Source organism: Cynocephalus volans, chromosome 7 (genome assembly GCF_027409185.1).
Source record: "Cynocephalus volans isolate mCynVol1 chromosome 7, mCynVol1.pri, whole genome shotgun sequence".
In the NCBI taxonomy this organism is placed as follows: domain Eukaryota; kingdom Metazoa; phylum Chordata; class Mammalia; order Dermoptera; family Cynocephalidae; genus Cynocephalus; species Cynocephalus volans.
Window position 1 is genome coordinate 127,308,708 of NC_084466.1, and position 23,402 is coordinate 127,332,109.

The 23,402-nt window shown below is 39.4% G+C and overlaps 1 protein-coding gene across 1 annotated transcript in view; it reads left to right on the top strand.

Annotated features, from left to right (window-relative positions):
- The first annotated feature begins 8,497 nt into the window (after positions 1-8,497).
- ENTPD1 (ectonucleoside triphosphate diphosphohydrolase 1) overlaps positions 8,498-23,402 on the top strand; it is a 65,367-nt gene continuing 50,462 nt past the window's right edge. The window contains exon 1 of the mRNA XM_063101595.1: positions 8,498-8,653. Coding sequence (XP_062957665.1) covers positions 8,498-8,653 — 156 coding nt within the window. The remainder of the gene's footprint in view (positions 8,654-23,402) is intronic.

The following is a 23,402-nucleotide window of genomic DNA, read 5'->3' on the forward strand; positions in this document are numbered from 1 at the left end:
GTATCACAATTTGTGTACATTTTCCAGATGATGGACATTTGGATTGTTTTGAGTTTTTGGTGATTACGAATAAAGCTGTTAGAAATATTTAGGTTCAGAATTTGTGTGGACATACGCCTTCACTTTTCTTGGGTAAATACAAGTGGGATTGCCTGGTCATATGGTAAGTATATATTTAACTTCATAAGAAACTGCAAAACACTTTTCCAAAGCAACTGTGCCATTTTACATCCCCAGCAGCAATGTACAAGAGTTCCAGTTGTTCTGTATCCTTACCAACATTTGACATTATTAGTATTTTTTAAATTTTGGTCAATCTAATAAGTGTGTGGTGAATATTATATTCTTATCAAGCTTTTAAAAAACTTTGCTATTCTGATAAGTGATAAAAGATAACTCATCATTTTTCACTTACATTTATTTAATTAAAGGTAATTAGAATACATTTAATATGTTGAGAATATATATATATTTGAATTGCCTACTTATATTCTTTGCTCATTTTCCTATTACCACCTACTAGTTGATCATTTTCTTAATGATTTTTAATGACTCATGTATTAGAAAAACCAACTTTTTCATAATTGTTGCAAACATTTTTCCCAGTTTGTCATTTTTTGTTTTGTTTACAGCATATTTTTCTGCGATGCTTTTACATAGCTTCTGAATTTTGTACCTCATGGGTACAAAAATGAGGAGGTAGAAATAAGAGAATTTATGAATGCAAGGTAGAAGACGGGGGGCTATAAGGCTAGGCAACCTAAGTGAGTCAGTTCACCCCACTTCCGCCATTACCCCACACGAGTGGCCAGTACATATTTTCTCAGTCTTTCTCACCATCTGCAAATAACCAAGGCTTGTTGACAAATGCAGCTGCTCTGAGAAAGGGTAGAGTCCCCAGGGCACAGTTTTTCAATTTCACATGTGGAAGAAGATTCGTTTAGTGGAAGCAATGTGCTTATTGCAGAGACCATCAATACACCAGATTGTTACGCCTTTTGGCTGGGACACAGGGAATTCCTGTCTGCAGTCTCAGTGACATCACTTTGCCTGAAACAACCCTCCTCCTTGCCAACCCTACACTTAAACATGGTATTCCATGCTGACCACAAAGGCCTATTATGCTCAATGCAATCTATGGGCAAAAGAATTCAGGGGAGGCCAGAAGGGGTGCGGTGAAGAAAGAGTGGGTGGTATGGTGGGAGGAGGTGAGGCGAGAACTAGGGACAGGGACTCCTTTGCTTCCTTATTTCCCACAGACAAAGCCTCTGTTGGCATTTGATTTTTGCAATCGTTAACATTTTTAAAGTCAGGGACAACCAAGTGCAAAGCCAGTTATGTGCTGCTAATCTGAGAAGAGCACACCACACAAAAACTTTGGGGTGAGGGGCATGGGGTTGGCAGAATCTGATTTGTGGGAAGAGTTTGTTCTGCCCCCCTCCACATCTCCACCGACTGGATGTCAGGCTCTCCGTGGCCAAAGCTGAGCCTCTGAGGGGTCCCAGTCAGTATCAGCTCATTTTTTAAGATGAATGCACGCTCCTTTTCTAGCCAAAGAGCTGTGAACTGATAATACCCAGCTAGTTAAAATTTCAAAGAGTGGATGTAAAAGATCATAAATGAAAGCCAGTAACTTCCTTTGAGGTCTGTGGTTCCAGAGATCAATGGGACAGGACATGGGTTATTTGCTCAATTACCTCATCTCTCTCCACCTCTCTTTCCGTTCTCACCCCCACCCCTCTTATTTCCTGGCTCTCTATCTTCTTGCCTTTGTCTCCCAATCCTATGTCCATCTTATTTTCGCTCCCTCTCCTTTGCTTTTTGCCCTTTAATTAACTGGTCATCATTGAGGACTTGAAGTTCGTTTTTAGTATTTGTGTTTTTATTGACATTTATACTGACTTCCTTAAGTAAAACACAGGTAGGTAAAAACCTGCTAAATTAAACCACTTTATCTTTGAACTTGACTCTGGATTGATTAGAGAAATATTTTTCCACTTGAATACAACTTTGGATGAATTCTTTTGCATTGGTTCAACTGAGACAAAATGAAGCTGAGTAATTTCTGCACATCCCTAATGCTGAGCAACGGTTGTGAAAGCATTGGAGTTGAGGGACTTGGATAAAATCCCTACTCTGCCATCTCTGTAAGATGTATGACTTTGGGCAAATCACTTAACCTTCCTAAGTGGACTTCTGCCACTTAACTATAAGCTTCTGACTATCAGGGATCAACGACTCCATGATTTTAAAAGGTGGAACATTGGTGTCATAGGTGAGAAGAGCGTAGGCAACACCTCTAGCCAAATCCTCAATGTCAGTCACTTTTCATTTTTGGATAATGAGATTAGCTACCACAGACCAGGCAGTACTGGCACCATGCCCCAGGTACTGTATAAGCTTCAATCATGTACTGTAGGGTAGGGTGGTAGTTAAAAGCCTGGGCTCTGGAGCCAGAATGCCAATGTTTAATTGCTGGCCCAACATTTACATCAGTGTAACTTTGGGCAAGTTACTTAACCTCCCTGTGACTTAGTTTCCTCATCTGTAAAGTGATGATAACGATGGTAATAACAGTGCCTGTAAATGTGACCTTATTTGGAAATAGAGTCCTTGTAAGTGTAATTAAGTTAGAGATCTTAATATGAGATCATCCTGGATTTATGATGAGCCCTAAATCTAATGACTAGTTTCCTCATAAAAAAAAAAAAAAGGAGAGGGAAATTTGACACACAGAGACACAGGGGATAAGGCCATGTGAAAAAAAAGGCAGAGATTGAAGCGATGCAGCTACAAGCCAAGGAATGTCAGGAGCCACCATAAGCTGGAAAAGGCAAGAAAGAAATCTCTTCCAGAGCCTTCAAATGTAGCATGGCCCTGCCAACACTTTGATTTTGGACTTCTGACCTAAAGAATTGGAAGAGAATAAATTCTGTTGTTTTAAGCCACAAAGTTTGTGGTAATTTCTTGTGGCAGCTCTAGGAGACTGATACAGATTTTATACAGATGACAATAATAGTACAACTACCTCATAAGCTTATAGTGAGGGTTAAATTTGTTGCTATATTTAAAGTGCTAAGAGTAGAATCTGGAATACAGTAGAAGCTCTTTAAGTATAGGCTGTTACGTATTGTTAGCTCATTGAACCTTACGTAGCAACCCTATGAAGTAGGTACTATTATGACTCCCATTGGAAGCTTAAAGTGACTAAGCAAAGGTAAGCCTGTCTGGATTCTGCTCTAGCTTGAACCATCCCCCAGAAGTCTGTGAAGTTTGGCTTTCTGATGATGGATCCTGGAGACTGTTGGCCCTGTGATCTTTCATGATGATGACCTCTCAGCAAAGATTCTCCAGTGGTGAGCCACCAGGAAGTCCAGAAGGCATTGATAAGACTGTCCCATGTCATGGTGTTTACTTCTCCTGGATGTGTCTGCCCCGTCCTGGTTTTGGCAGAAGCTCTGCTGTGATGGAACCAGACTCTTTCTACACTTGGCTATGTGGTTGTCCTATGGCTAGACCTGATTGGGGTAGCCTCAGCACCTCATCAGCACAAGAGGCTGGGGTTTGCTGTCCTAAAAGGCCACACCTTTACTCTCCAGGGACTTCAGTGTCTCCTGATGATTCCTTGTTCACCCCTAAAGTGCTGAGCATAAATTATATAAATGACTCTATAAGTGAGTCAGATCACTCAGAGTAAGGCAGAGCCCTCACTGGTACCCTCAAGGCCCCATGAGCAAGGCACCCCCGTTACCCCTGTGACCATCTCTTACTACTCTCCTCCTCTTCACTCCTCCAGCCACACTGGCCTTGTGGCCAGGCACTGTTCCAACCCCAGGGCCTTTGCACATGCAATTCCAATTGCCTTAAATGCTCTTGCCCCAGAAATGCTCTTGCATGCTTTCTCCCTGCTCCCTTGACTTTATTACTGAAGATCACCTTCTTGGAGAGGCCTTTCCTAATCACTCTATCCTTCCTCTTCACCATCCTTGCCTTTCCCCCCTCCTTAGCACTTATAATTATGTAACATACTATACATTTTACTTATTTATCTTGTTGTTGTCTTTTCCTCCAAACTAGAATTTAAGCACCTTGCAGATGGGGACATTTATCTATTTTGTTCACTGCTGTAGCTCAGAGTCTAGGGCAGGTCTACTGCACAGTGTAATGCATTCAATAAATAACTGAATGACTTATTAAAAGAATGAATGAAGCCCAGCCCTCTCTCCAACAACTATAGAACTTTCAAATTGAAATGGTTCAAACTATTAACTAACTAGAGATAGCACATGAAGAGAGAACTACTGGAATAATTGAGCTTTGATGAGTATGGAGAGGAACATAGCCTCCTATCGAGCTTGATTTTGAAGGACACAAGGAAAAAGACTTGGTGGAGAATGAGGGGAATGGAATTCCAAGTGAAGGAAATCTCACATTGGAAAAAATTCAGAGAATCTAAAATTCATCCCTTCATTCGTTCAACGTGGGATATAGCAATGAGCAAGCCAAAAAAAAGTCCATGTGTGCAGGGAGCTTGCGTTCTAGTGGTCATAAGGTCAGGCATTCTGATCTTGTACACAAACAGATCTGCTTGTTGGTGCTGTGAGATGGGAAGGGCTTAAATATCTGAAGGGCTAGGAGGTCTAGGTAGACCAATGGGGCTTTCATCTGGCATGCAGCAGGAAGCTACTATATGTTCTTGATCAGAAATTGACATCCTTAGGAATGTCAGTTATAGATTTCTGCAACTACATGAAGGATGGCTTCTGATAGGGAAGAGAATTAGGAAGGGTAGGAGTCACTAGAAAAAGTCATTGTGGAAGATCAGATATGAAACAGGGGTAACTGGAACAACGGGGGTGGATATCACTATAGAAGAAAGTCGGTATAAGGGGCCTAGGACAAAGCAACCGGGGGAGGATCTTAAAGCCCTTGAGTGTGAGAACAGCCTAAATATGTGTCCCCAAGAAGAACTCCCTGATGGAGAGGAAGGAATGTGGCAGAGATGGTGTGGAGACCTTGACTCTGGGAGATGGGGAAGTGGCAAGACTAGATTAGGGCCAGTCCTCTGACCGTCAGTGATTGTTTCATCATTTGGCTGTGTAAACACAGGAAGGACCACAGCCCTCCCCTGATGTTTACTTGTCAGCGCTTGTCCACATTTGTTGTTTTCCTCTCTGTATGATAAGTCAAGCTTGGTCCAGATGTGTCCTATCAGAAATTGGAAACAATTTGAATCTAGTTCAGTTATACTAAATCCTCAAAGCAAAACTTTTATTTTTGCATGAAATTCACCATATCTGTCAATATCCCAAATCTGTTTAATAGAATAAAGTTTTAAGATATTATATTTTTGGTATCATGAAGTACAAATGATGAGATTTCTCTGTACAGCAGAATTTTGACTAAGAACAAAATTAAATACTCTTGATTTTCATTTTAATGGCATCCTAATAGGACATCGTGATGACTGTGTAAGAATAAAAAGAACCAGCTTTTTTTTTTGCTTCTGACATAATTGGCTTGAAATCGGTTGGTAGGACATGAAAGGAAAAATAATGGGAAGGAAGTGGTAGTCTTGAATTCTCTAGTATAGTGAGCCAATAAAGAAAAAAGAAAAAAAAAAACAAACCCACTACGTTTTGCCTTTGGATACCTCTGGTATAATTGTTTTTTGAAATTGTTTTTTGAAATACCATTTCACATAGTATGATGGAAACCACATTTCTGTTATCCATGAGTCAAATGAAGGGCTTTTTCAGGGGGAAGACAGTCAATGTGAATTTTTCATAATAGAACTTCACTGTAGCAGTCACGGGATCTGAAAGAGCTCTAGGGACCCAAGAAGAGGTGGGCAGTTACCTAAGTGGTTCCCCTTTTAGGATCACATACCAAATATTTTAGCCTGGACACCCATGTCTAGCACCTCTTCCTGAGAAGAGTCCTGCTTCCTGCATGTGATCAGGGTTTTTGAAAACTGCCTGCCATGTAGTCCATGAAAGAGATATCATTTTAATTACTCCTCTCTGGGTAATCTAATTGGTTACATGAAAACAAACTTAGTCATTGTTTTTTTTGGTAATAAAGCTTTTGAAAATCGTGTGTGGAAAATTCCTAGCTTTCTCTCTGACCTAAGTTGTTTTTCTTATTGTATCTTTAATAAGAAATAAGATTATGATGAAAAGTTTGAATATATTTTAGTGATGCAGATATCATTGTAAAAGCTGGGCAAATGTGAAACAGTGTACATCCAATTGTTCAGTGATTATAAGGAGCTAGTAAATATTCTTATTAGAAAAAGGAAGAAACAATTATAGTCACATCAAGTTGGTTCCCACCTCAGGCTTTTGCAGTTTTTCTTCCTTGCTCCTGGAATGTTCTTACTCCTTCTCATAGCTGGTATTTTCTCATCGTCCAGGTCTCAGTTCACATGTTATCTTCTCAAAGAAGCTTTCTTGACCTTCAATCTAATACCCTCCTCTCCACCCCAACTCTGCTGCAAGTCACTCTATCACAGTCTTTGGTTTTAATTTCTTCTTAGCACTTATCATGATCTGAAATCACTTATTTATGTACTTCTTTTCCAATTTTCTGTCTCCCTAACTAGATGGTACACTCCAAGGAGCAGGGACCTTGTCGGTCTTTTTCATTGTAGTAATCTGTATGCTAAGAATAGTGCCTGAATAGATGTGGAAGGAAAATGAAATAGCAAAATAGTCATATTTACGAAAAGAAAAGAACTAAATAGGTAGACCTTTTTGAACAGCTTGAGAGAATAAAGCATTCAAAATTCTACCACAGTAGAAATATTGATAACAATGTGCTGCCCTTGGGTATTGCATTTATAGTAGTCCATCTAAAGCACATGCTTGTTGGAGCTGTGTTTGTCAATATCACAACTTTGGAAACTAAGATGGGGAGTCCTTAAAGGGTTCTTTTCCAGATTTCTGAGCCCTAGCATCAAAGAGGACATTTTTGCTACAGCAGTTGTATCAGTATATTTCAAGTAATTAAAATTTTGACTACACCGGGGTCAAAGCATAAGTCTTATGTGAGGATAGGCTCAGGGTCGGTTGACTGAACAGCTCAAAATGTCATCAAGGACTCAGGTTCTTCCCGTCTCTCTGCCACTCCATCACTGAATGTCATCCCATCCAGGCAGGCCAGTGTCTAAGGAAGAAGAGTGAATGTTTCATTTTCCCCCCCAGACATGTCCTAGCAGACTTCCTCCAGGGTCTCGTGGGCCATAATTAGGTACATACCCGTTGTTCACCGGTGAGGGAATGAGCTCACACAGACCAATCAGGCCCATCCCTAAGCTTGGGAGAGCAGCAGGCATCTGAGTAAAATGGGAAGGGAGAAGGGGGGAGATGCTGTCTATCTCATCTGCTGTTCCTTGTTTGGAAGCAGTACATAATGGTGTTGCGAAAACTTTTTCCTCTAAGCTTTGTATTGTTTGGTCTGATGGGTAAAGACTGGTTTAAGATTCTGCGGTTGATACAGACTGAAGACGCATGTGGTTCCAGTCCTTGGGACTAAGTCCAAGTTTCTGCTCAAGAGCTTGAGGAAGAGCTGCAGTGCAGTGACCAGCCAGCTGCTGCTGACAAGAGGCGAGGAGGAGGAGACGCGGGCTTCTCTTTCAGCTGTTTTGATCCCACCCTTTGTCCTTAGAGAAGTGCAGACTATTCTGGAGAACCATCTCATTTCCATATGCTTCTATGTTACATTATCCTATTCTTCCTCCCCAAAGCCTAAGAATAAAGTTTGGGGATAGTTTGGAAGGTTAAGAAAGAAAGAGATGGTTTAGTGGTCAGGATGGAGGGAATATGTACCCATTCCATTTCCTGATCACCTCCTCTATCCAATCTGTTTATATATGATCAAAGTAACTTTTGCCTTTTATAAAATTCTGATATTGGAGCTTTTTTTACGTCCCATGATAGTGTAAGACTAAGAATAGATGAAATGTGAAAAATGATCTGAAATGTTCAAAGTTTCTTACCCTCTAGCCTGTTACCAATTGCTTGCCATATAAGGGTGTTTGAAGTGCAAGGGGTATGTCAAGCCAGGAGATGTCACGAAGTGATGGGATTCGGTGGTTGGTCAATATATTCTTAATACTTTTTAACATCTTAAACATTTTGTGGTAGATTTAAAAAATGAGGAGGGATATCTTGTTTAATATCACTTGTTATTTGTACCTTGATAGCCTTATATAACCTGTTAAACAAACTTTCAATTTGGGACTCTTTTCTCTCTTCACCCCATACTTGATCACTGACCTCGTTTTGTTCATTCTCCTCGCCGTGGCCACTAACTCAGTCTTGGCTCTCATCACAGTACAGACATTCTTTTGTTCTTGAATTATTTCCCAGTTACTTTGCAAGTGCCTTATGGATAAAGATTGGCTTTTACCCATCTCTGATACCTACTCTCCAGACAGCCATCACAAGACTAGGCAGAAAGAGGAGAAAAATCAGTGTTTATTGATTTCTTGTTGATGTTTTCCCTTCTCCTTTGGGTTTTAGATTCTGAGGTGAAGATATTTTGCTCCAGAAATATCCTGGCCATCCTTGGCTTCTCCTGCATTATAGCTGTGATAGCTTTGATCGCTGTGGGGCTGACTCAGAACAAACCGTTGCCAGAAAATGTCAACGTAAGTCAAATTCATTAGTGTGCGCACGCATGCAGGCGCGCATGTGCGTTATAAGAGGCCTGGGTGGGGCAGGGGAAGGAGGGTGAAGGTAAATCAGAACATACAGGAGGAGTTGAGGTTCTAGCAGCCCAGAAACAAGTAAATATCAATTAGAGATTAGGGGAATAAAATGGAAATTGATCTCATTCTGGAAGACGGAATGCCTTGAGTCAATTAGTGGTGGAAAGATAATTGCCTTTATGATTGTTCAACAAACTCATTAAAGCAATACCGTGACAGAGCTAAATGCTTTAGTCATGTCATCCAGATCTGTGTTATACTATGCTGATGTTCTATGATCTAGTACTGTCTCTACTTCTTACATTGTTTTATCATGGGTGAGTCACAACCTTGCCCTCTTTGTTCGTTTTAGTCCATTATTATTACTGTCACCAAAATAACAACATTTATTAGACAGCTCTGTACAGAACACTTAAAAAGTCAGAGATTGGGATGAGGATGTGTTCCATCTTCAAAAATATTAAAGCAAGCAGCAAAGTCAATTTAAAAAACCCAGAGAACACATATATGTATCAAGTATAGTTATTTGAAATAAATTCATGGATGCTCAGATTTCTTATGACATTTCTGCATTTGAAGAGCTAGTTAAAATCACTAAAAATCATTAGGGTCATTAGCTCTTTGTGATGTGTTTCTGCTTCCTTTTCAATTTATCAAAGTAAATTTTCAGGCATGAATATCACACAAGTATCGTGTAATATGGTCATTATTTTATTTAATCTGTTAATAAAAAAGCATGTGGTAGATTTCAGTTTATATTGTAAACATACCATTTCAAACGTTCACTGAAATTACAGTAAACAAATCTACAAGGGCCCAGATGATACCAACATGCTGATGAGAATATATTCATGTGGGTAGTGACATATCTAGAAGAAAACTTGACCACAGAGGCTCTGGAAGAAATGTGTAGAAGTACATTCTCTCGTATTTGAAGATGGTGAACTGTGAGGCTGGAAATATGGATGGATATGCCAGGCTTCTGAAACTTTTGCCACCCACCTAAATGACCACTGTATAACGGAGGCATGGGTGTCCTGTTGGCATCATTTTGTCACAAAAGTTCAACCCAGTGGGGCTTTGTACAGTAGCCCCTTTGTCAGGACTATCTCATTGTCAGTGGTCTCTTCCTTTTAATGTTGAGTGTTGTTGGTTCTCTTGCAAAACTTCACTCACAGTTGAAGACTCATTACATTTTGTTTCTGATATTTGCTTACCAGCTCCAAAAGTACGTGAATGCCTTCTTGATTTGACCTTTTTGCATGTTCGGTATTGCATCACTGAGGAAGGGGAGTGCCTAGCAAATTCCATGACAGACTTGAGCTCTATGTTTCCAGTGAATATTTGTGGTTGGGGATGACCTTTCCTCATTCATAGTGGTCTTCAAGTCTGTTGTGCTTCAGTGTTGCTATGTTGGCCTTGAAAAATGAAACAAGGTCTTTAGCGTTCTTTAAATAAAAGGTATGAGTAGTTGAAGAGCAGTCACTGGAATCTGAAGTGAATCTTTTGTAGTAATATCACTGATTTATTCTGAGCAAAGATAATTTTATATATTCAAACTAGGCATTTGTTGAGGTTACACTCTAATTTCAATAAGATTTCTGATTTATATTGGGGACAAAATATTTTAGGAGCCTGTCTTCTGGTGATGGCTTTAATCTGTGCTGCCTCTGATTTGATAGCCACTAGCCACATACAGCCCTTTAAGTTTCAGTTAATTAAAATTAAATAAAATTAAAAAGTATGTCCCTCGGTTGCAATAGCCACATTTTAAGTGCTCAATAGCCATATGTGGCTGATAGCTACTATCTTGGATGATACAGACAGAAAATTTTCATCACTGCAGAAAATTCTTTTGGACATTACTGTTTTAGAGCATACTATTTGATATAATCTCTGAAATCATTCAAAACTAAGTTTAATGAATAAGGTGCACGATTAAACATTTTATAAAATCTAAAATGAGGAACAACAAAAAAAGAGACTTATTTTCTTTTCTTGCATGGTTTGCAAACAAGTACCAGGATCATCCCAAATATCATGGGCTACTAAACTGTTTTGAGTAGTTTGTTGGGATAAATGTATTTGCCGAAAATCACTATTTAAAAGATAACTCTTATTTGTATATTTGTATCCAGAACATTTGTTTTAAGAACACGTAATCTCATCACTTTATGATCATACTTCATTCAGCAGTTCTTCATTCATCTGTTCATAAATTTATGCATCAACAATTATTTGACTCTGCCACTGCCATGTGGGCAGCCACTGCTATTATGGACACTGCAGCCATGTGTGGAGCTGCTGTATCTACCACTGCTACTGGGTGGCCACCACCACTGTAGACACTGATGGGTATGGGAAGCCTGCAGTAGCCACTGCCATTGCATGGGTGGCCCACCACAGCCACTGCAGCCACAAGGGCCACTGCCACCACAGCAGCAGCCACTGCTTCAGCAGTAGCCACCACTGCCATGTAGATGGACTACCAATCACTCAACTGCATTGACAAAGGAGTGTCACCAGCAGAGCCCAGGGAAGGAGGTGAGCAAGTGCAGACCCATGACCCAGTGGCCTAAACCATAGGGAGAATTACGCTGCCCCCAGTGGTGGTGCATCTGGGGGTGGGAGCTACATGGGCAGCCCATGTGACTGCCTTGATCTGGGTAGAGACACACATGGAAATCCCGTAGAGTGCAGAAACCCAGAATAGCCAAATAGAGTAGGGAAGAAAATTCCCAGTGCACCTATCAGGGTTTCAGGACACTAGCCAGGGTGCTAACAAGTGAGCCCAGTGTCACCAACACCAGCCAGAGTCACAGGGTTCCCAGGCACTTCTCCCAAGAACTCAGGATCTCACCTACATCCTTGACAAGACAACATAGTGTCATTAACCTCAGCCAGAAATCACTAAGTGCCCCAGTGCTTAGGTCATGGTGGTGCACACACAGCTCCAACATTGAATATGGCCAAAGTACCCACATGGACACTACACTACTGCATCTACTCAGAACCAATGCTAAAACGTTCTACTTAATGGTCAATATAAAACACATCTACAGGAGGAAGTCTCTCTCCTCAAAGCCTGCTCCAGAGTAATAGAAGAAGCAGTTGCTCCACCAGATGACCAGACATCAATGTAGAGATACTAGAAACATGAAAAAGGGAGAAAATATGACACCATCAAAGGAATACAATAATTCTCAAATACCAGACCACATAGAGCAGGAAACCCTTGAAATAACTGAAAAGGAATTCCAAGCAACAATCTTAAGGACACTCAATGAGATACAAGAAGACACTCAGTTAGATGACACAATAAAATGAGAAAAACCCCAGGAAATGAAGGAGGAAACTTACAAAGAGATTAGTACTTTTAAAAAGAATGTAGCAGAACTCCTGGAACTGAAGGATTCATTCAATGAAATGAAAAAACACAACAGACAGCTTAAGCAGCAGGCAAGAACAAGCAGAAGAAAGAAATTTTTATCTCAAAGATAGTATTTTTGAAATAACTCAGGTGGAGCAAAAAAAAAAAAAAATAGAGAGAGAAAAGAGAAAAGAATTTTTTTAAATGTAGAATATCTAAGAGAGCTAGCAGACAACCTTAAGTACACAAACGTCAGAACCATGGGTCCCAGAAAGGAAGGAAAAAGGAAAAGCCATTGAAAACATATTCAATGAAATAATAGCAGAAAACTTTCCAGGTACATGGAGAGACATGGACCTTCAGATTCAGGAGTCTCAAAGATCCTCAAACAGATTCAGTCCAAAAAGGTCCGTGCTCGCTTCGGCAGCACATATACAAAAAGGTCCTCCCTAAGACACATTATAGTCAAACTGACAAAACTCAAAGACAAAGAGAGAATCCTTAAATCAGCAAGAGAAAAGTGTCATCACCTCTGAGGGAGTCCTCATCAGGCTAACAGGAGACTTCTAAACTGAAACTCTCCAGGCCAGAAAGAAATGGTATGATATATTAAAAATAATAAAAGAAAAAAACCCCTGCCAGCCAAGAATAATATACCCAACAAGGCTATCCTTCAGAAATGAAGGAAAAATAGTGTATTTCCCAGACAAACAAAAGCTGTAGGAGTTCACCACCAGATGACCAGCCCTGCAAGAAATCCTCAATGGAGTCCTGTGTCTGGAGTCTAAAAAATAATAATTACTACCATGAATATACAAGAAAGAATGAAACCAATTGGTAGAACAAATATGCAAATGAGAAAGAGAAATAAACTATATCTTAACACCTCAAAAAACCAACAAACACTGAAGAAAAACAATAAAAGGGGAAGAAAGGAACAAAAGATATTTAAAACATCTAAACAAAAATTGATAAAATTCCAGGAGTAAGACAATACTTTTCAATGGCAACCCTAAATGTAAATGGATTAAATTTCCCACTCAAAAGACACTGACTAACTGATTAGATTAAAAAGCTGGACCTAATTATATGCTGTCTACAAGAGACTCACCTCACTTGTAAAGACATACACAGATTAACAGTGAAGGGATGAAAAAAGAAATAACATGCAAATGGAAACCAAAAATGAGCAGAAGTAGCTATTCTTATATCAGATAAAATAGACTTTAAACTAAAAACCATAAAAAGAGACAAAAAAGGGACATTATATAATGAAAAAGGGATCTATCCAGCAAGAAGACATAACAATCATAAATACATAGGCAGTAACAGTGGAGCACCCAGATATATAAAGCAAACACTATTAGACCTAAAGAAAGAGATACACAAATCTCCCAAACTCATTCTATGAAGCAAACATCATCCTGATACCAAAACCAGGTAAAGATATAACCAAAAAAGAAAACTACAGGCTGATATCCTTGATGAATATAGATGCAAAAATCCTCAATAAAATACTAGCAAACAGAATACAGCAACACATACATAAAATTATTCACCACGATCAAGTGGGATTCATCGCAGGGATGCAAGGTTGGTTCAACATATGCAAATCAATAAATGTGATACACCATATTAATAAACTCAAACACAAGGACCATATGATCATCTCTATAGATGCTGAAAAAGCATTTGATAAAATTCAACATTCACTCATGACAAAGACCCTCTATAAGTTAGGTATAAATGGAAAGTATCTCAACATAATCAAAGCCATATATCATAAACCCACTGCGAATATCATCCTGAATGGGGAAAAGCTGAAAGCTTTTCCTTTAAGAACAGGAACTAGACAAGGATGCCCACTCTCACCACTCCTATTCAACATAGTGTTGGAAGTACTAGCCAGAGCAATCAGAGAAGAGAAGGAAATAAAGGGCATCCAGATTGGAAAAGAGGAAGTCAAACTGTCCCTGTTTGCAGATGACATGATCCTATATATCGAACAGCCTAAAGCCTCTACAAAAAAAACTGTTGGAATTGATAAATTATTTCAGCACAGTAGCAGGATACAAAATCAACACACAAAAATCAGTAGCATTTCTTTTCTCCAATAGTGAACATGCAGAATGAGAAATCAAGAAAGCCTGCCTGTTTACAATAGCCACCAAAAAAATAAAACACTTAGGAATTGAGTTAACCAAGGATGTGAAAAATCTCTATAATGAGAACTACAAACCACTGCTAAGAGAAATTAGAGAGGATACAAGAAGATGGAAAGATATCCCATGCTCTTGGATTGGAAGAATCAACATAGTGAAAATGTCCATACTACCCAAAGTGATATACAAATTCAATGCAATCCCCATCAAAATTCCAATGACATTTTTCTCAGAAATGGAAAGAACTATCCAGACATTTATATGGAATAATAAAAGACCACACATAGCCAAAGCAATCCTGAGCAAAAAAAATAAAGCTGGAGGCATAACACTACCTGACTTTAAACTATACTACAAAGCTATAATAACCAAAACAGCATGGTACTGGCATAAAAACAGACACACTGATCAATGGGATAGAATAGAGAATCCAGAAATCAACCCACACACTTACTGCCATCTGATCTTTGACAAAGGCACCAAGCCTATACACTGGGGAAGAGACTGCCTCCTTAGCAAATAGTGCTGGGAGAACTGGATATCAATATGCAGGAGAATGAAACTAGACCCATACCTTTCACCATACACTAAAGTCAACTCAAAATGGATTAAAGAATTAAATACACACCGTGAAACACTAAAACTTCTTAAAGAAAACATAGGAGAGACACTTCAGGAAATAGGACTGGACACAGACTTCATGAATAAGACCCCAAAAGCACAGGCAACCAAAGGAAAAATAAACAAATGGGATTATATCAAACTAAAAAGCTTCTGCACAGCAAAAGAAACAATTAACAGAGTTAAAAGACAACCAACAGAGTGGGAAAAAATATTTGCAAAATATACATCTGACAAAGGATTAATATCCAGAATATACAAGGAACTCAAACAACTTTAAAAGAAAAAACAATCAACCCAATTAAAAAATGGGCAAAAGAGCTAAGCAGGCATTTCTCTGAGGAAGATATACAAATGGCCAACAGACATATGAAAAAATGCTCAACATCACTCAGCATCCGGGAAATACAAATCAAATCTACACTGAGATACCATCTCACCCCAGTTAGGATGGCTAAAATCCAAAAGACTCTGAACGATAAATGCTGGCGAGGTTGCGGAGAAAAAGGAACTCTCATACATTGTTGGTGGGACTGCAAAATGGTGCAGCCTCTATGGAAAATGGTATGGAGGTTCCTCAAACAATTGCAGATAGATCTGCCACATGACCCAGCTATCCCAGTGCTGGGAATATACCCAGAGGAATGGAAATCATCAAGTCGAAGGTATACCTGTTCCCCAATGTTCATCACAGCACTCTTTACAATAGCCAAGAGTTGGAACCAGCCTAAATGTCCATCATTGGATGAGTGGATATGGAAAATGTGGTATGTCTACGCAATGGAATACTACTCAGCTATAAAAACGAATGAAATACTGCCATTTGCAACAACATGGATGGACCTTGAGAGAATTATATTAAGTGAAACAAGTCAGGCACAGAAAGAGAAATACCACATGTTCTCACTTATTGGTGGGAGCTAAAAATAAATAAATAAATTCACACACACACACACACACACACACACACACACAAAACCGGGTGGGGGGGGGAGAAGAAGACATAACAACTACAGTTCCTTCAAGTTGATTTGACAAGCAAACAGAAAAGACATTGTTGGGTGGGAGGGGGAAGAGGGAGGAGAGAGGGGGGTTTCGGTGATGAACCACAATAATCAACCACCTTGTATATCGAAAAAATAAAATTAAGAAAAAAAAAGAAAGAAAAAAGAAAATAAAGATACACCATACCATAACCTGTGGGATACTGCTAAAGCAGTACTAGGAGGGAAGTTTATTGCCATAAATGCTTACATCAAAAGAATAGAAAGATTTCAAATAAATGACCTAATGATACACCTCAAAGAACTAGAAAAACAAGAACAGTCCAATCCCCAAATTAGTAAATGGACAGAAGTAATTATGTTAAGAGTAAAACTAAATGAAACAGATACCCAAAAAACAATACGAAAGATCAGTGAAAGGAAAAGTTGGTTTTTTGGGAAGATAAACAATATAGACAAACCGTTAGCTAGGCTAACTAAAAAAAGAAGAGAGAAGACCCAAATAACAAACATCAGAAATGAAAAAGGTGACATTATAACCAATGTCACAGAAATTCAAAGAATTGTCGGAGACTATTATAAACAAGTATATGCCAACAAATTTGAAAATCTGGAGGAAATGGATAAATTTCTTGACAAGTTACCAGGACTGAACCAAGAAGACATAGAAAACCTGAACAGACCAATAACAAACAATGAGATGGAAGTGGTATCCCAACAAGGAGAAGTCCAGGATCAGATGGCTTTACTGCTGAATCCTACCAAACCTTTAAAAAATAATTTATACCAATTTTCTTCAAACAATTCCAAAAACTTGAAACAGAAGCCATTCTACTAAATTCATTCCATGAGGCTAACATCACCCTGATACCCAAATCAGACAAAGATACAAAAAAAAAGAAAGACTACAGGCCAATATCTTCGATGAACATAGACACAAAAATCCTCAACAAAATATTAGCAAACAGAATACAATAGGACGTCAAAAAGATTGTATACCACAATCAAGTGGTATTCATCCCAGGGATGCAAGAATGGTTCAATATATGCAAGTGAATAAATGTGATACACCACATCAACTTAGTCAAGGGTAAAAACCATATGATTTTCTCAATAGAAACAGAAAAGTACTTGACAAAATTCAACATCCTTTCATGATCAAGACTCTCAGCAAATTAGGTATAGAAGAAAAGTATCTCAATACAATAAAAGCCATATATGACAGACCCGCTGCCAATATCATCTTGAATGAAGAAAAAACTGATAGTTTTTCCCTTAAGAACAGGAAAAAACAAGGATGCGCACTCTCATCACTCCTATTCCACATAGTACTGGAAGTACTAGCCAGAGCAAGCAGGTAAGAGAAAAAAATAAAGGTCATCTAGATTGGAAAAGACAAAGTCAAACTGTCCTTGTTTACAGATGACATTATCCTATATATAGAAAAACCTAAAGACATTACAAAAAAGCTCTTAGAGTGGATAAATGATTTCAGTAACATTGCAGGACCCAAAATCAACATGCAAAAATCAGTAGCATTTTAATACTCTAACAAAAAACTAGCCAAAAAGGAAATCAAGAAAGCAAACCCATTTACAATAGTCACAAACAAACAAACAACCCCCCCAAAAAACAACAAACCTAGGAATCAATTTAACCAAGGAAGTGAAAGATCTCTACAATGAGGACTAAAATTGCTGCTGAAAGAAATTAAAGAGGACACACAATGATGGAAAGACATTCCATGTTCTTGGATTGGAAGAACTAACATAGTGAAAATGTCCATACTTCTCAAAGCAATCTACAGATTCAGTGCAATCCCCATCAAAATACCAATGACATTCCTGACAGAAATAGAAAAAAAAACCAATCCTAACATTCATATGGAACAAGAAAAGACCCTGAATAGCCAAAGCAACCCTGAGCCAAAAAAAAAAAAAAAAAAAAAGCCTTTCAGAGGCATTACGCTACCTGACTTCAAATTGTTCTGCAAAGCTATGGTAACCAAAACAGCATGGTACTGGCATACAGACACTTGGACCAACTGAACAGAAGAGAGGACTCAGAAATCAACCCACATGCTTACAGCCAACTGATCTTCAACAAAGGCACCAAAACCATACATTGGGGTAAAGACGGCCTCTTTAATAAATGGTGCTGGGAAAACTGGACATCCATATGTAGAAGAATGAAACTAGACCCATACCCCTCACTGTATACCAAAATCAACTCAAAATTTTCTTAAAACCTAAATATAAGACCCAAAACTGTAAAATTTCTATAAGAAAAAATAGGGGAAACACTTCAGGAAGCAGGACTGGGCAAAGACTTTATGAATAAGACCCCAAAAGCACAGGCAGCAAAAGAAGAGAATAAACAAAGGGGATTATATCAAACTGAAAAGCTTCTGCACAGCAAAAGAAACAATTAACAGAGCAAAAAGACAACCTACAGAATGGAAGAAAATGTTTGTAAACTATACATCCAACAAGGGATTAATTTCCAGCATATACAAGGAACTCAAACAACTTGGTAAAAAAACCAAATAACCTGATTTAAAAATGGGCAAAGGACCCGAATAGGCATTTCTCAAAGGAACACATACAAATGGCCAAGAGACACATGAAAAAATGCTCAACATCACTAAGCATCAGGGAAATGCAAATCAAAACCACATTAAGATATCATCTCACCCCTATTAAACTGGCTACTATCAAAAAGACAGAGATTAATAAATACTGGCAAGGATGTGGAGAAAGGGGAACCCTCCTGCACTGTTGCTGGAACTGTAAGTTAGGGCAGCCACTATGGAAAACAGTATGGAGGTTCCTCAAACAACTACAGATAGACCTGCCATATGACCCAGCAATCCCACTGCTGGGCATACATCCAAAGGAATGGAGATCATCACGTCTGAGGGATACCTGCACTCCCATGTTTACTGCAGCTCTATTTACAATAGCCTAGAGTTGGTACCAACCTAAATGTCTATTGACAGATGACTGGATAAGGAAAATGTGGTGTATATATACACAATGGAACACTACTTTGACATAAAAAGGAATGAAATTCTGCCATTTGCAGCAACATGAATGAACGAACTTAGAGAAAATTATATTGAGTGAAATAAGCCAGGCACAGAAAGGGAAATACCACATGTCCTCACTCATAAGTGGGAGCTAACAAATATATTTTTATTTAACAAATAAATATAAAAAGAAAGATACAAGAATCACAATAATTTGTTGAACTTTCAAAAGGAGAGAATAGAACTGAGGCCAACAGGTAGGAAAGGGGAAGAGGGAGGGAGGTTAGTGAGAAATGGGTAAAGGGCCACAAAAAATGATTACATTGTGTAATGTTGAATATACATTAGTATATCCTGATTTGAATATCATTGCATACAGGTATTGATATTTAATGCTGTACCCCACATATATATACAATCAAGTATGTTTCAATTTTTTTTAAAAAAGAAAATTTATGTAAAAAATCTACTAGAAAAATCCTTGGTTAAAATTTCAAATTTTATCAACAAAGACCCAGAAGAAGCGGTGACTGATGTATTGCTAGAAATAAAAGTATATCAACTTCTTCACCTTTAAAAAGATTTGTTAAGTGTCTGTGTCAGGCACTGGTCTACACAATTGGGAAGCCAATATGGAAATGATTGAGCTGAATGTCTGGGGAAGGAAACAGATTTAATAGATAACACAAATTGAAATTGCACCAAATGAAAGTTTTGGAGGCCAGGCCAGTCTTCCTCGAAAAAATGACATTAACAATAATATCTGAAGGATGATTGGAAGTTAGCTGGGGAAGAGATGGGTAAAGAGTACTCCAGGCAGAAGGAAAGCAAGTGCAAGAGTCTTTTTTTAAAAAAATTATTTATTTATTTATTACGAATATTAATGAGATACAAAGCTGATTGTCCCCCTCCTGCCCATGATGTGGGGGCCAGATTCACGCTGTGGGCACACCCACCACCAGAAATTACACTTGTACCCCGGTCCCCTTCCAATTATCCTCCAACCTCCCTCCCCTTCCCCCTCTCCCCCCAACTCCAATTTGTAGCCCTAGGAATGTTCCCTCCCTCTGTTGGATCATGGCACTACTGTGGTTTTTCTTTCCTGCCTTCCTTTCTCTCTTAGCTCCCACATATGAGTGAGCACATGCAGTATTTATCCCTCTGTGCTTTGCTTGTTTCACTCCACGTAAGTTTCTCCAGGTTCATCCATATTGTTGCAAATGAAATATTTCATTCTTTTTTATGGCAGAGTAGTATTCCACAGTGTATATATACCACAGTTTCCTTATCCAGTCATCTATTAATGGACATTTAGGTTGGTTCCGTATCTTGGCTATTGTAAACAGAGCTGCAGTAAACATGGGAGTGCAGGTATCTCTTCGACGTGATGATTTCCATTCCTCTGGATATATACCCAGAAGAGGGATTGCTGGATCATATGGAAGATCTATCTGTAGTTGTTTGAGAAACCTCCAAATTGTTTTCCAAAGTGGTTGTGTTAATTTACAGTCCCACCACCAGTGCTAGTGTCTTGAAACAGGAAGTAGTTTGACACTTCTCAGAAACTGGTTGGAGAGCATGAGTGGGCCATGTGTTGGATAAAGATGGTGAGGCAGGTGGTAAAAGCAGGGCCCTGCAGAACAGGTTGAGAGTTTAGGTTTTCATCCTAAGAGCAATGGGAAGCTTGTGGCATAATCAGATTTGTGTTTTGCAAAGATCACTCTGGCTTCAATGAATTAGAAGGGAATAAGAGCAGATGTAGGAGGAGACAAGGTAAGAGGCTAAAACAGAAGTTTGGAAGGACAAGAAGGTTTTGAGTTCAATTTTTGAAGAATTGTTTTGAGTGCTGTATATCTGTCTTAGTCCATTTAGTGTTGTTAGAAGAGAATTCCTAAGGCTGGTTAATTTGTAAAGAAAAGAGGTTTGTTTGGCTCACAATTCTGGTGTCTGGAAAGTTCAAGATTGGGCGGCTGCATCTGGTGAAGGCCTCATGTTGTTTCAGCTCATGACAGAAGTGGAAGGGAGCGGGCATGTGCAAAGAGATCACATGGAAGAAGCAAGAGAGAAAATCGAGACAAGCTGTTCTTGCAGGTACTAATCTATTCTGGTGAGACCAGGAATCACCCCATCTGGAGGGCATTCATCTATTATGAGAAGTCTGCCCCCATGACCTAAACACCTCCCAGTAGGCTGTACTTCCCCACGTCGCCACATTGGGATTAATTTTTTTTTTTTTTTTTGTCTTTTTTGTGACCGGTAAGGGAATCGCAACCGTTGGCTTGGTGTCGCCCGCACCACGCTCAGTCAGTGAGCACACTGGCCAGCCCTATATAGGATCCGAACCCACGGTGGGAGCGCTGCTGCGCTCCCAAGCCCTGCACTCTCCCGAGTGCGCCACGGGGCTGGCCCTAAATTTTAACATGCATTTTGTCAGGTACAAACCACATTCAAACCACAGCAACACCAAAAGGAAATATCAAGGAATCAGTTGGGTAACCAGATCTGGATCTATCTTTTCTGGGCAGATGTCTACTGAACTGCCCAGTAGAAATATAAGGCAAGCCACATTTTAAATTTTCTAAGAGCCACATAAAAAATAGTAAAAAGAAAGAGGTGAAATTAATTTTTTTTTGACTGGTAAGGGGATCGCAGCCCTTGGCACGGTGTGGTCTGCACCACGCTCAGCCAGTGAGTGCACCAGCCATCCCTATATAAGATCCAAACCCATGGCCTCGGTGCTCCACGGGGCTGGCCTGAAATTAATTTTAATAATATACATATTTTGTGTAATCCAATACCTCCAAAATATTATTTCAACATTTCGTCAGAATAAAAAAATTATTAATGAAACATTTTACATTCTTTTTTTTTCATACTATCTTCAAATTCCAGTGTGATTTTAACTTACAGCACATCTCAATTCAGACTCGTCACATTTCAAGTGCTTGGTAGCCAGCTAGTGGCTACCCTGTTAGACAGCACAGGTCTAGATTAAAGACATATCTTTGATGGCATTCCTGTACTGAAGCCTCAGAAAGGGATGAGGTCATCTAGGAAGGGGCTATCAAGTGAGAAGAGAAGAGAGTCAAGGAGCGAGTCCTGAGGGATTCTACCATGTAAAGGGTGAACTATGAAGAGATTCCTCCTAAAGCATAATGATGACATTACTTCCATTTTTTCTTCCCATGAGTGCTGTGAGTCATGAAAGGTCGTCCCCATTTTATAGATAACAAAACAAGGGTCTTAGAGGTTCCCCTGCCAAAGGCAGAGGTGGAGTTGACTAGAACCCAGTTTTCTGACCCAGACTGATGTTTTTTTTTTCCATTTGTCTTAGTTTTTCCAAACAGCACATTCTAATAACAAGAACTGTAGGCTCAGGAATGGGCATCTTATCCATTACACTGCAATGGCATGTTGCAATGGCATGCACTGTGATTTGAAGCACCTGGGGAGCTTTTTCAAAATACTGATGTCTGGACCCCACCCCACGTCAATTAAAACAGAGTCTTTGGTGGGTAAAGCCCAGGCTTTGGTGTGTTAAAAGTTTCCTGGGTGATTGTAATGAGCATTCATGATTGAGAATCACTGCTTTGAAGGGTTTTGAACAGGGAGGTGATGTCAAGAGTTATGTTCCTGAGATTCCTCTTGGCTGGAGAGCAGATTAGAGGAGGAGAGACCAATTAGGATGTTCCTGCCATGATCTAGGCAAGGAGATAAGGTCAGAAATAAGGCATTGTCTGTGGGGTGAAGGGAGGAGATAATGAGAAAGACTTAGCTTGACCAGATCTTGGTGAACAGATTCCTTAGAAGACCTTTTAAGACCAGGATGGAACAGGTACCTTGGGACAGCAATGCTGAGAGAAAGCTCTAAAGACTTCATTTTAAGGCGGTGTTGGCCACAAGCTTCTCTTGGTGCAACTTCATACATGGAAAGACTTTCAGCTGTCTCTCTGCCAGTTTCCTCTGATTTGTCACCCCTGTCCTCTTGCAGGGGTGATTATTCTGCCTGCCCAGAATGCAACATAACATGGGCCCTGTGGACATTCAGTGAAAGATTGATGTATTATCATCTTTGCAGTCTGCCTGCCCTAGTGACAAGGTGACATTTGTCTTTAATCCTGCTTCTCCTCATCTGACTTGCCCTCATCTTGCCCAGCTCAGGTTGACCCACCAGTGCTGATGATCCAGTCTTGTCATCTCCCTACCTGACCAACCTTGGATTTGGCCTTGTTGGGGAAGGTGGTGTCCTCACGCCTGGGCCACATCTGGCATAGCACAGCAAGAACTCTTTATGCACTGATGTGTTTAACTGCCCAGCTACCTGCTAGGTTATATACATATTGAGAACAGGGTCTGGGTTTCATTTGCCTTTGCATATGTTTTATTTATTCATTCACTCGATTCATTCATTTAACAAATAATAATTGAGCATCTACTCTATTTTAGGCCCTGGGGATAAGGCAGTGAGAAAGACTGGCAAAGTCCTTACCCTCATGGAATTTAT